Source organism: Lactuca serriola, chromosome 9 (assembly GCF_051521515.1).
Source record: "Lactuca serriola cultivar US96UC23 chromosome 9, Lser_US96UC23_V15, whole genome shotgun sequence".
In the NCBI taxonomy this organism is placed as follows: domain Eukaryota; kingdom Viridiplantae; phylum Streptophyta; class Magnoliopsida; order Asterales; family Asteraceae; genus Lactuca; species Lactuca serriola.
In genome coordinates, this window is record NC_136416.1 from 158,553,485 (window position 1) to 158,567,761 (window position 14,277).

At 32.8% G+C, this 14,277-nt stretch overlaps 1 protein-coding gene across 1 annotated transcript; it reads left to right on the forward strand.

The window, feature by feature from the left end:
• The first annotated feature begins 2,476 nt into the window (after nt 1-2,476).
• Nucleotides 2,477-6,789, forward strand: LOC145076626 (putative receptor-like protein kinase At5g59700). The gene is made up of 6 exons (XM_079022436.1): nt 2,477-3,599; nt 4,727-4,962; nt 5,520-5,658; nt 5,775-5,920; nt 6,036-6,159; nt 6,438-6,789. The coding sequence occupies exons 1-6, from the start codon at nt 2,537-2,539 to the stop codon at nt 6,713-6,715; spliced, it is 1,986 nt and encodes a 661-aa protein (XP_078878562.1). The 5' UTR covers nt 2,477-2,536; the 3' UTR covers nt 6,716-6,789.
• The last annotated feature ends 7,488 nt before the right edge of the window (nt 6,790-14,277 follow it).

The window sequence follows — 14,277 nt, forward strand, 5'->3', positions numbered from 1 at the left end:
TGTTTTGTTTTTGGGAACAAATTCCGCATCTCTTTTAAAAATCAAATGGATTTACTCTGAAAATGTTTTAAAAAGCATAAATGAAATCGGTCTTTTCTGGCCGAGATTTTAGGGATGTCACAATGTTGAAATGGGTTTTATATTTATTTATAAATATTCCGGGTATGCATATTATTAATATCAACTATAAATTCAGTTGATTGGTGTTCTTCTCATGTATGGGTTTGTCTGTTTTCGTTTCTCGTTTCTTTTTAACGCCCCGCTAGCATTGTCTTCTATGATATTTTGGCCCTTTAGACCGGAAGGAGTGGGAGGGAAGTTTCCCTCACTTTTGGTGGGTCATACCCTTCTTTCTCTCACTCTCCTTTCTCTCACCTAAAAGCCGAGGAGTGTGAGGGAAGCCCTTTACTCACTTTTTATTTTATTTTATTTTATTTTATTTTAAGTAAAATTAATTTTTTGTTATGAATTATAATTCTTAAATTAATACTAAACATAAAACTTAATTAAAAATAAAAAGCATTTCATTAATTTAAATAAAACTTACATTAAACCTAAATTATAAAAAAAGTAGAAAAAAACACACATAAACTAAAAATCAAACAAACAACCAACGACCTAAGGAAAATATTTTTTCAGAATTTTTTCCCTCTTCTTCATTACGAGCTCGAGAACCGGTCCCGAGAGATGATCGACATTTTCCATCAAAAACTTCATGTCTTGCATTTCTTGTCTCTCTGTCCGCTCCTTTTTCCTTGTTTCTTCTTTTTCTTTGTCGAAAGCCAAACATTCGGAGAAATTTAGATTATATCGATCAAACGACGATGTTATATTCCGCATTTCGTCAATGCCCACGCTGAAATCAGATGCACTCGAACTAGTCCCTTTTCCCTTTCTCTTCTCTTTGTCCCTACCCATTGGGCGTTCAATTTCTTCTAGCTCAAGTTCGTCGTCCTGATTTAAATCTTGACCGACCCGAGCATTGGAGGAGGCTGTGTAACCGCTAGAGCCCGTTTTCGTGTGCTTTAATTGTTGGACTCCAAAAATAAAATCTCGCTCATATTTTTTCCACCTAGGACTTCGAACCAATAATTTCCAACAATCGTGCCACTTGAATGGTTTTCCGACTTCCTCAAGGTAAAACTGCAACGCTTCGTGAAGTATTTCTTCGTCGCCTTGGCCGTTTTTTCGTTGCGTTTTTAGCTTGTTGTACAACCCGTTAATTTTTGAAACCCCCCTTGCTATTTCTCGAAACTTTGAGTTAAATTGATGTTTCGTACGGTAGTCGTCACATTTTCCTAGCTCCTCTCGAAATTGTTCTAAAATGCGAAACCAAAAATGTTCTCCCGGTTGTGTGTTTCCCTGACTCGAATCTTCAGAAATATCAACCCAAGCTTTGACCAAAACTAGCTCTTCGTGTGGAACCCATAGTGTCGGCTTTTGTCTTCCCGATTGTGCGACACCCTCGCGCACTTGTTTTTTCCCTTTACGTCTTTGTGGTGGTGGTGTTGGTTGAGTTTCGGGAACCATGTCTTCTTCTTCCGCGTGATCTGATTCATCGACAAATTGGTGGTGGTGTTGGGTTTGTGTTTGAGTTTCAGTTTGAGTTTGGAGTTGAGGTTGATTTGGCGATTGTTGATCCAGAAACACAACAAAGTTTGAAAACATTTACGACGGAACATTTGGAACTTGCATCGGGTAATATTGGCCAACATTTTGGTATTGGAATTGTAGTGGTGATTGAATGGGAGCATCGAGTTGGGGGCGGTAAACTCCTTGCTGGGATGAATCGATAGCAAAAATGTTGCGAGGAGGGATGTTTATAACTTTATACTCGAACCATGGCTTTTTTTACGTCGATCGGAACTTAGGGTTTGTTTGTTGGGATTCATTTTTTTTTGGTTGATATAAAGTAGAGAGTATAGAAAATAGTTTGATATGTTTAAAAGTTATGTGTATATATTTATAGTAGTTGTAAAAGGATAAAAAAAAAAAATAAATAAATACGAAGTAGCCGTTACAGCCACAGGAAAAAAAAAAAAAATCACCTCTTTACGGTTAACCAACGGTATTTTTTCAAAAAAAAAAATTAAATGGGCCAATCACAACAGGAGAGAGAGAGAGAGAGAGCAGGAGAGACTCCCCTCTCCGTTTCCCGCACACACCTTACGCGCGCCGATAATGCTGTGTTCCGCCGGGCGGGAAGGCTCCCGCCTCTTTTCCCCGCATCCGTTCCGTCCGGCCTTAAGGAAAAAATTTTAATCCACCAATTTTTCATAAGCAAAATAATAATTAAACTAAAATATGAAAAATATGATTAATAAAGTATAAAGTTAAAAGTTAAAACATCAAAAAAACAAAAAGAAAGTTAAATACAAATGTCAGTGTCACTTTCCAGGAAATTACCGTTGTATTGTCTAGGTTGACTTGACCTAATAGAATCTCTCATTCTAGGTAGATTACCACTATCATCTATGCAACCACCATTGCAAGTTCTTTACCTGTGTCTATTTTTACTTCTACTTCTACTTCACCAATGATAATGTCTAGAACTACTAGAGATGGGATGGAATCACAACCCACTACCTCATCCACCGAATGGTCACAAGTATGCCGTCACTTTGAATTTCAAAAGATTCTCTTGGCAACCAATAACTTCGACGAATCATTAGTAGTTGGACAAGGGGGTTTTGGAAAAGTTTACAAAGGTAACATTATGAATGGATCAAATGTCGTCGTTGCTGCCATTAAACGGTTGGATTCGATGTCTGCTCAAGGAGCAATAGAGTTTTGGGCGGAAGTTGAGATGCTTTCCAAGTTACGACATTGTCACCTTGTATCTTTGATTGGTTACTGTAATTATAAAAAAGAGATGATCCTCATCTATGAATACATGCCCAATGGAACACTTGAAGATCACCTCCATAAACTTCGTACCCATCTCTCTTGGATTCAGCGACTCAAGATCTGTATAGGGGCTGCTCGTGGGTTAGACTACCTTCACACAGGTACAGGGATTGAGTTTGGTGTTATACATCGTGATGTCAAGAGTTCAAATATTTTGTTACATGAAAGTTGGGCAGCTAAAATTTCAGACTTTGGGTTGTCAAGAATTGGCCCAACGAATAAGCCATCTACCTATGTCAACACACTTGTTAAAGGTACTTTTGGGTATCTTGATCCAAATTATTTCTTTACTGGAAGGTTGACTAGAAAGTCTGATGTGTACGCTTTTGGGGTGGTGTTGTTGGAGGTGCTATGTCGAAAGCGTGCAGTGGATACAAGTCTTGATGAGGAGCAATGGGGTTTAGTGACATGGGCTCAAGATTCTATTAAAGAGGGAAATTTAAAAGATATCATTGATCCTGATATAAGGGATCAAATATCCACAAGATGTTTGAAGGAGTTTGTTCGAATTGTAGAGAGATGTTTTCTTGGCAATCCAAAGCAGCGCCCTACGATGTCTGAGGTTGTGGTCAGTCTTGATTCGGTGTTGACTTTACAAGAGAAAATTAATAGTTCCTTACATGATGCTGGCAGAACAATATTTGGAAGAATGCTTGATATGTTTCCCTTCCCTTCCAATGGAGAGACCTCAGGTAATTTCAAGCTCCTCTTGAACTATGTATATTGATTCTCCTAAATTTTTAACTATCCACATTTGCACATATTACGAGATCATTAATGAAACTATAAGAATGCCATATCCAGTCAAAAAGAAAATGAGTACTAATTATTATGAATCAATGAGCATAACTGCATAAACGTTGATTTGTCTAGGGATGTGATTGTTTGTAGTTTAAGAAAGATTATTGGACAATTGTTTATGGCTTTCATTATGTCCATAGATTCTTGGGACAAAACCTTTTAATGACAAAAACTTTCGGATGCTCTTATTTCAATTTTGGATTGCACATTTGCACTGCTTGGCATTTTAATATATTTAACTCAACTTCATATTCAAAAAATTATTGAATAATATATATATATATATATATATATATATATATATATATATATATATATATATATATATATATATATATATATATATATATATATATATATATATATCATGGATGCTGACTTCTACATAGATGATCATAATAATGAAATAGATATAGAAAAGTGACAACTTATAGCCCTTCATTCGATGTTATGACTCGATAAAGGTATTTGCATTTTTTATTTGTTATTTAGGTATTGCACAAATATCTTTATGATTTCATAAAAAAATCGATTTTGATACTGCATTATTTTCTGTTAAAATTTAGTCTCTAAGTTTTTCAGTTTTTGCAATTTTGACTATTTGATTAGTAAATCCGCTTACCCATTGATGTGGCAGGTTGACATTCACTATTTTGTTATGTGGTGCTAATGTGTCATCATGATGTATTAGAATTGAAAAAAATAACACAAAAGACATTAAGTTTTATTTTTTTAAATTTTGACACTAGCTTTTCACTATTTTTCAATTTTGACACCATTTTCTTTTTGTAAATCGAACATCATTTTTTTTCATTCAATGTTGACAATTTTATATTTGAAATCGTATAAATATTTTTATACATAATTAATTGTCGTAGGCTAAAGTTAAAAAACTGGAGAAATTAGTCATATCAAAACGTAGTGGGAAAACAATTGATTGGGTACAAGTAAATACCAAAAATAAAAGTTATATGGTGGTGGAAAACCTATGTAATCTGTTTGTATTCATCGATTTCAGCTCATGGTGTAGCGATTGACAACAAATGTTTCACAAGTCCTACAAGTCTGAAAATGTTTAAGTTTCTTGATCTGCAAAGGGCTACAAGAAACTTTACTCAAGATTTGCTCTTGGGCAGGGATGGTTTTGGAGACATGTTCTTAGGTTGGGTTGATAAGAACACGTTCGGCCTTTCAGAGGGTGCTGGAATTGTTGTTGCTGTTAAACGGTATAATCAAGATCGTCCAGAATGGCAAGTAAGTATCAATGAATTTACATAAAATTATATCTATGATCAACACCAGAAATTTAGATTTTTATCAGAAACTGTGGCAAATTGAACCAACCACCGTTAAAAACTCAACGCCGCTACACATTCGGCTCTTCGATTTTGTTTCTGTGTGATCAGACTTGTGGTATTGATGCCATTGATGGAGCTTGTTGTGAGTGGTAGTGAGCAAATTAGATGATCTTGCTGAAGAAAAACAATGAGGCGAATTGATTTGATATTTTCCCTAGCCATGTCACTGCTTATGTGGCTACATTTGCACATGTGGCAAATTGAACCGGTTAATTTAGGTTCGGGTTAAAACGTGTTATTTCCAACATTATGCCAAAAAAAGGGGACTATTTAATATTTATAGACCAAATAATAAAACTTCGTAGGCTACAATTACAATGTCATTTTATTTTATTTTTATATCTACCTTTATGTTGTGAACAGAACTTAGGAGTCTTTTTGATAATATGATACTATAAATGTTTGATTTATCAATCATTTTGTTGAATGTAACTTAAAATTTTGTTTGATCAGAAAGTGGTGACAGTCTTATCACGGTTGACTCATCCAAATATCATTAGTCTCTTGGGGTACTCCAATGATAAAGAAGGCGAATGCTTGGTCGTTTATGAGTACATGCAAAACCAAAATCTTGATCACTTCTTATTTGGAGGCAAGATACTTGAATCTCGTTGAAACTATCATTGGGTTATTTTCTAATCAATAGTTGGATTGTTGCAATCACACAATTAAATAGTTGATGTAATTCCATGTAAATTAATGTTGCAGATGCACGAGATGTCTCAAAGCAACGTTCATGGGGAGCACGACTTAAAATAATGATAGGAGTAGCTTGTGGACTCGCTTATTTGCATTCATCAGAAGACGAAGTCATACACCGTGATGTTAACACATATAATATATTGCTAGATCAGGTAGCCATACGCTACTTCAGATTTTTGGGCATGAGCAAAACACTTCCATGTTTTTGGTGTAATGCCAACTAAAGTTAACCATTTATTTTTCTTTTTTTATTATTATTTATTTTAGGATTTTAATGCAAAACTCGGAGGTTTTGAGTTGTCAAGATTTGGCCCAGAAATCCAGAAAACATATGTTTCAACACATTTTATGGGTACGCTAGCTTATGTTGACCCATGGTGTAGAGGGAATGGTATGTTAAATATTTGAGCGAGTAAACTTTTATAACTAATAATTGTGTTTATCTTTCCTAGAAAACAATTCTAGCAAAGCATAAGAATAAGTCCTTTTAGATGCACTATGGAAACATATATAAATGAAGAGAAAACATCATATTATATTTTTTTGGGTCTAAATTCAATCTATGTAAAACCAGTGATTTGTTTTAAAGAGATACACCCAAGTGTGGTGGTTTAAAAGTTAAGCTTTATTCTATTTTCTAATTTTATACAATACACTTTAATGTTACAGGTCATGCAAAGAGTGACATCTATAGTTTTGGAATAATTATGCTGGAAACCCTAACAGGCAAGCATGCACTAAATATGAAGCGAAGCACTTTTGAATTGCTAGCCGACAAAAGTGAGCTAAAGAAGTTAATGGATCCACGTCTTGAAGGAAATTATCCCCTAGAAGAGGCTTTCCAATGCGCTGTATTGGCGTTGAAATGTATAGCTATGGATCGTGAGGATAGGCCTTCGAGTGAAGAAGTTTTGCGGATCTTGGAACAAATATATGTTAACAAATAATTAGATAAAATATATAATTATATACTTAGACGTTAGGTTTTTCGACAAGGAAAATAACTCATGTTTTAGAAGTCTCTTTTATTGTCCTATTTATAGAAGATACTAAGTTACAACCCGTGAGAATCAAGGATAAAAATATAATATTTGTAATTGGAGTTGGTTTCTTTTGAATTATTCATTCAATGGTATCACATTAAATTTAAATAGAGATCATATACCATAAATACCATAAAAATAGGATAATAATTGATGATTTATTTTGAGCTGGACAGTATATAATAACGTGATTATAGAAGGTGAGATCAAAGAAGGACAAAAAGGATATTTAACATTGAATGAAATAAATGTTTTTGAAGGGACACTTCATTTTACTTTGGTTTATGAGATAGGGAGATTTATTTTGATAAGCATCATTGTGTGGCTATTCAAACGGACTCATTTTTAGATGTACTTTTTGAGTTATGCGGATTAATCTCATCAACTTTTACTATATCTTTACTCCATGGGATTTTTTTCCCTCTAAATATCATATTATCTATTATAGGGCGTTGAATACAGATAAAATGGAAAATTATACAGGGTCTAATTTTTTTATTATATATTTTTATTTAAAAATAAAAACTTATAATAATGTTAAGGGTTTTTTAATTCGTCATGAGCTTTTAAAAATATTTAATTCCTCATGGCCATCGTATCTAAATCTAAATTCTAATTAAACACCATTAAGCACGATGAGATCTCCATTTAATCAAAATGTCATTCGGTATCACATAATCATCCCAAAAGGTTAAAATAAAGTGTATATTATATATTGATTGAAAAAAAACCAGTTATTAATTATTGACGTCGTTAGCTAATATAGATGACACATAACGTTGAGTTTCAGCAAACGATCCACATAACGTTGCATGCGTTGCAAGTGGGTCGTGACGGACTCTCCATCATCTTGCTAGTTACGAGGGACTTGACTATCTCGTATCTCTCTTGACGAGCTCGTTGATGATATTTTTCCATCAAGTCCTTACACATCTCATACGACTAATAGTCCTCATAAAACATTTGTAGCTCAGGAGTCATAGTAGCCACCATGATGCATGCCACTTTGGTAGCATCATTGCAATGTCTCCTATACTCATCTATTTCTTCAGCAGTAGCAGTTGTTTCATCAATATCGTTCAACTCTTTCTCAAGTACATATTCTTTGTCCTCGAAACGCAAAGCCATCTTGATGTTACGTGTGACACCATCTAATCTATAAGAATTATTGAGATTTGATCTAAAACATCTAATCTATAAGAATTATTGAGATTTTATTTATTTATGCGGAAAATATACTCAAAACTTAAAACTTTTATATTCTAGGTTAAATCAAATAAACACAATATAAACTTTATCTATTTATATAAAATGGAGAATACAACAATAACATCCTACAATTTGAATCTTGGTTTTGTGCTCCTGTCTTCTCTTCCAGTACCACGGCTACTATTACTTTTACTTGCAAACCACTGAAATCCCTACTACATCAGACACTAGGTCTGATGAGTTATTCTCCTATCTTTTATTAACATTCGTTCTCTTATATTATACTCTTCCTCATAGTTACTTCTCTAATCTTTCTCACTTTATGCATATATCTTAATTCTTTCACCATAATACATCTCACCTTTACTCGTTATCATATTTTCCGTTAAGTCTCATGTCTATTCAATCTAATGTACTATTTATATCCTATTACTTTTAAGTTTCACTCACTACATATATATATATATATATATATATATATATATATATATATATATATATATATATATATATATATATATATATATATACTAGTAAGGTACCCGCGCGATGCGGCGACGCATATAATTTTTTTCGGAAGATATCTTACATGCGGCGATTAGTTTCTTTTTCAAGTCAGATATGTAAGACAGGGCGGATTGTTTTTCTGTACGAGAGAGTTCCTTTCGGCGAATAGTCTCTAGCTAAGTATGTAAATCCGAATAATGTTTGTTCAAAACCGGATATCTGAAATTTCAGATATCCGAAAGTCAGATATTGGATTTTAGGTATACGAATCCAAATAAAAAATTTTGGATATCTTAATTTTGGATACAGATTCAGATATCCGAAATTTATTATTTATAATATTAAGAACCAACTAAATGTGAACTCAGTTAGTTTAACCATACAAAACTTTGAATAGAATGCTATATATATATATATATATATATATATATATATATATATATATATATATATATATATATATATATATATATATATATATATATATATAACTTATAACTCGGTTAACATAGAATAAGAAAATTTTCATTCTAAATACATCTGAATTTTAGATAACAAAATTTTTGTTCTAAGTACATCTGAATTTTAGACTGGACATTCATATTCATGACCACCCCTAGATGCGGGAGGAGACGAAGATTAGTTTTATTTCGACAATTAGTTTTCTTTCAATTATGTAGGAGTAACATGCTCTTGTATAGTTAAATATTCAAATGTCCTATAATAATTATTTTTCATTTTTTATAATAAGTTATCAAATGTTAATAATATTACATTTATATGAAATAATGCTTATTACCGTTATCAACCACTTATGTTTTAACAAAAAAAAAAATCTTCTTGTATTGCTTAAATATCCAAAAACTTTAAATAAGTTGAAATGAAGTGTATATTGTCAAAAATAAATTATATTGATAGTTTACATGAAGAACATTATGATAATTTAATACACTAAACAAAAGTTTAAGTGTCTGATTATTGTTTATAAAAAATAAAATTATTATATAAATATTATCTTATTGTTATGTCGTTAATTTTATTTTAATTCTTAAAAGTACATAGTGTAGTTAACATAGTGAAAATTAGACATCCAGCCTCTGTTATCCCATTTTCCTCCTAAAACTCAGACATCTACTCTTAAATCTTGTACTTGATCACATAGTTTCTATCTATTATTAACTCATACAGGTATGCTAATATAAAAAGATAAAAGGTGTGGTGTTTTATCATTGTAACATAGAGTTGTTGCACTTTTTCAACGTTAGTGCCTTGATGATGATTTCTGCTTTTGGTTGCATTCTTCTAGGTTCTCGATTTTATACAGATTGTTTCATGAATTTCGGTTACAGAGATAATACACTATATCCTACAAAATACTAAAACAACATGCCAAATAAGAACCTTTAGAAACAAAATTTGGTAACCATGTGTATAAAAACACAAGATTACCATATAAAATACCAAATAGATCCTTTTGAAGGGCTTAAAACCAAGGAGCCAAAATAGATTTGAAAAATCTAAAAAATGGAGTCACGTCACCAGCTTATTGTTGGATTAGTGTCTAAGTCCATAACTATTTTGATATGTACTTGACCCGATGGTGCATGGTCCTTTTGAGTTGCCTTCACCAAAGCAACTTGATAGGATGAATAATAGAGAGAAAGGATTAAATATAATTTATTAATATATTATGAGAATAATATATTAAAGGAGAAATCATATTGTTTAATTAATATTAGTCAAGAATTAATACGAATTAAATTTGTGACTAAAAGAGATTAATTAAACTTAAGGGACTTGAACTGTCAATTATATGATAGTTGAATATTGAGCTAATGGACTCCATAATTAAGGGGGTGGACGAATTCTATGGGGAAACCCATTAGAAATCGTCCAAGGCCTTTAAAGGAGGAGCCCATGGGTTGCTTAGGGCTTAACCATCCAAATTAGGGTTTCCTTGTTAGATAACCCTAATAGCCTCACTATTTAAGGAACCCTTATGCCCCAAAAACATGGTGAACTAATTGGTTAGGGTTTCCACACGTTTTGGGCAGCCTCCTTCTTTTCTCCTCTTCATCCTCTTGCTCTTGGTGTTTGTGAACCATTAGAGGAGTGACATTTGTGACTCTAAGCTTTCTAAAGTCAATACAAGGAGGATTTGGGATTGTTATTGCTACATAACAATCAAGGTAATAACTTAAACTCGTTCTTATGTTAATATGATTACTTGTATGCTAGAACTAGGGTTTATAGTCTTGGATAAATTGCATGTACAATAGAGAAACCTAGATCCAAGCATTAGGGTTTGTATGAGCACATAGGATGTTCTTATTGCCAAAACCCATCAGTGATATCAGAGACTTGATTGGTTTCTATTGTAGTGATGCATATTTGATCGAAATCAGCACTGAAAATCAAATTTTTGGGTTTCTGAGTGTTTGACTCGCCGAGTCAGCTGTACTCGACGAGTCCAGGTCCAGACTCGACGAGTCAAAGGGTCTGCCAACCCAGATTCGCGATTTTCTTCCTGTTTTGGCTTTGGATAATTACCATAAACATGTTTTTGTTATAAAATCCGAATTTTATCAATATTTGATGATTATTCTTACCTAAATAGAAGATAATTGTCAAAATTTAGATAATCATTTGTTTTATTAGATAATATTTGATTATTTGTAATTTAGATTTGAATTATCTTGTATGAAAAGTTTCAATTTTTCCCCTTTAGGTTTTATAGTTTAAATTTGAACTTAAAAGTTTTGTTTTGAAATTTAAATAGTTGAAACCCTAATGTTTTGAAAAAGTTTCAAAACTTGCCCTTAAGTTTTGGAATTTAAATTTTGATTAAAAGTTTAATTTTGATGTATATTTAAATTCTAAACCCAAATGTTTTGAAATGTTTCAAAACTTGTCCTCAAGTTTTGGGATTTAAAAGTTGATTAAAAGGTTTAATTTAGGAATGTTAAATTCTAAAACCCTAGTGATGTTTTGAAAAGTTCATATCACACCCTTATGGTTTTATTAATTAATTAAGGTGTGTAATTAAAAGAGGTTTAATAAATCCATAGAAGTTTTGGTTTACAAATTAATTGAATTAAAATTATAATCGTTAAATTTGACCACCTACTATTTTAAAAGTGTAAAATACACCCAATACTATATATAACATTAAAAGTCTAACATTATATATATATATATATATATATATATATATATATATATATATATATATATATATATATATATATATATATATATATATATATATGTATGAGTAAAAGTCAGTCTTACCGTTAGTAGGCCTCATTCACGAAGCTAGTCTATAAGGGGTGTTTAAGGAAATTACCTATAAAATGGCGATTGAATGGGTATCCACTCTTATCCACCGCACTCTTGACTAGTGGAGGGTCGTTAGCCAAATGGGTAGGATAGGACAAAACCTTCCATTATAAGTATAATGAAGTACAAAAGTAACTAAATTTTTACAAATTCCCAATCTTAGTTACTTAGGCAAAAGTGAATTGATGCAATTCCATGAAATTACACTTTGTGCCCTTGCAAAGACGTTAGTGGAGCGTGTGTGGTTTACCGGCACACTAAATGGTTCTAAGCAAAGGTAGCAAATGGTGACTCAATGTTTGTCATAGTTCGTGGAGCGTGTGTGGTTTACCAGCACATCGAATAGATGACTGTAACATGTGGGGGCACCATGTAAGTTTGCATGGTTATTCACACCCGCTTTGTGATCCTCGGCATCCCAGTCACAAACTAGAGGGGCATATCGAGATTTAAACATGCCGTTGAAATGTTCAATGAATCTCATAGGATCTAGGAGTTTTCATAGATTTAAAACTTAAATTTCTTTTTTGTTTTTAATGGTGGAAAATTAGTGAATCATCATTCACTTACCTTCAAATGTTCTGCAATTAGGGTTACGACATCCCTCTCCCGAGTTGTGGAATATTGTGTTGGGTCCTAGCCTTAATATCTCATTTGGGTGACTTATTAAGGACTCAATCTATCAACTAACTTGAATTCATTTTTGTGACAACCCGGAATTTCCATTATGTACAAACTATATCACTTCAATAGAAGTTATAGCAGTCACAGTTAATTTTCAGACTTTTTCGCGTAAGTTTGAGTAATTCAGGGTTTACACTTCAGGAAATATCAGGAGAGTGGGTGCACTAAGGTTTTGTGCAACACTATTATTCCAACACTGTATTATATTAGAGATCATTTCAGGAATAAAAATATTTTCTGCCAAAATATCTCAGGACTATAAATAGATTTCTGAACTAAATTCATTCATTATTCACATTTCCAACTAGAGAAAAGCCATTTTCTCTCTCACGGATCTTCGGGTTTTTATACCAAAATGTGAGTAACTCTTTCTAGTAGTGTTAGAATGCTTATTATGTGTTTATAAGATGATTTAGAAGGCTAAATCACTAGATCTAGGAGTTTACTCCCCAAGGTGTTCTTGGGCGGTAAACTCCCGAAACAAAGCCGAGACCGACCCTAGTGTTATGCAACTGCTTTAGACTCATATGTATGTGTGTTAGGGACAAGAAAACAACCAAGAATCACCCAAGTTTGGGAGTTCACGGCCCAAGAATTTCTTAGGCCGTAAACTCCCTTTTCACACTCAAAATGGTGTTTTAAGGCACCTAAAGCTTTAAGACTTTTATCAAGACTAGTTCCCATTTAATCTAAGGCCTTAAGCACATCAAAATCACTTATCAAAGTGAGTTTACGGCCAAGACTTTGTTCTTGGGCCGTAAACATGAAAGAATGGCACCAAAGTGTGCCTAATGTCTTCATATGCTTGGAATAAAAGCCTAGAACCTATACCACCTATGCTTGAGACTTGAAAACAACAAGAACACCATTCCAATGGAGTTTACGTCCGTAAACTCCAAAGGAAATAGCCTTAGGGCTGTAAACTCCTAAATGGAGTGTTTCTATGCCTTAAACCCCTTCAAGGATGGAACCACCAAGTTGGAATAATTCTAGAAATCATTTGGGACATCAAAACACACAAATACCCCATGGTTGGGAGTTTACGGCCGTAAACTCAAGAGTTTACAACCGTAAACTCCATGTGTGTTAGTATATGAGGAGTAAACTCATATATGGGGTCCTTTGGAACCCTAAACACAAGTACCTTGTCCCACAATAGCTTAGATGCAATCCTTAGGGCTTAAAACACTTATATAAAGTGTTTATTATGTCTAGGATGTCTTAACTTTATCAATTAGTGATTTAAGACTAATTGAATGCATATATGTGTGATTATACCGTTCAGTTCATCCCAATCACCAACTACAGGTGAGTTCATACCCCTAATCAATGTTTTAAATGATTTTAAATGCTTTAAACGGGGGGAATACAAGTAGAAACAAACATGTTATTAAATCATTAATATGTATTTTATAAATGTGTTTGTCATTTAACAGATTTCACATGCTACAAAATGTGATGCATGAAATGGTTTTTAAATCTTAAAAACACATTGTTACCAAATGTTTTACCTTTGAAATATTTATTAAAATGACATCAAGTCATTGTTAATTATTGTTCAAAACCCACAAGATGTCTTACAAAACCATTTTACATTCTTGAACTAAACTATGCATATACACTTATATTCTTATATATGTATTGATGTTATAGTTTACATCTTTCATTAAGTTTCCCACACCCTTGAGTAGTAAGAGTGTATAAACCTACATGATCAACCAGTTATA

Excerpts from the sequence above, each read along its gene's own strand:
- LOC145076626 (XM_079022436.1), top strand. The coding sequence starts at position 2,537 with ATGATAATGTCTAGAACTACTAGAGATGGGATGGAATCACAACCCACT. Across the intron at positions 4,963-5,519 it reads AAGATCGTCCAGAATGGCAA|AAAGTGGTGACAGTCTTATC; the intron begins GTAAGTATCAAT and ends TTGTTTGATCAG. Across the intron at positions 5,921-6,035 it reads ATAATATATTGCTAGATCAG|GATTTTAATGCAAAACTCGG; the intron begins GTAGCCATACGC and ends TATTTATTTTAG.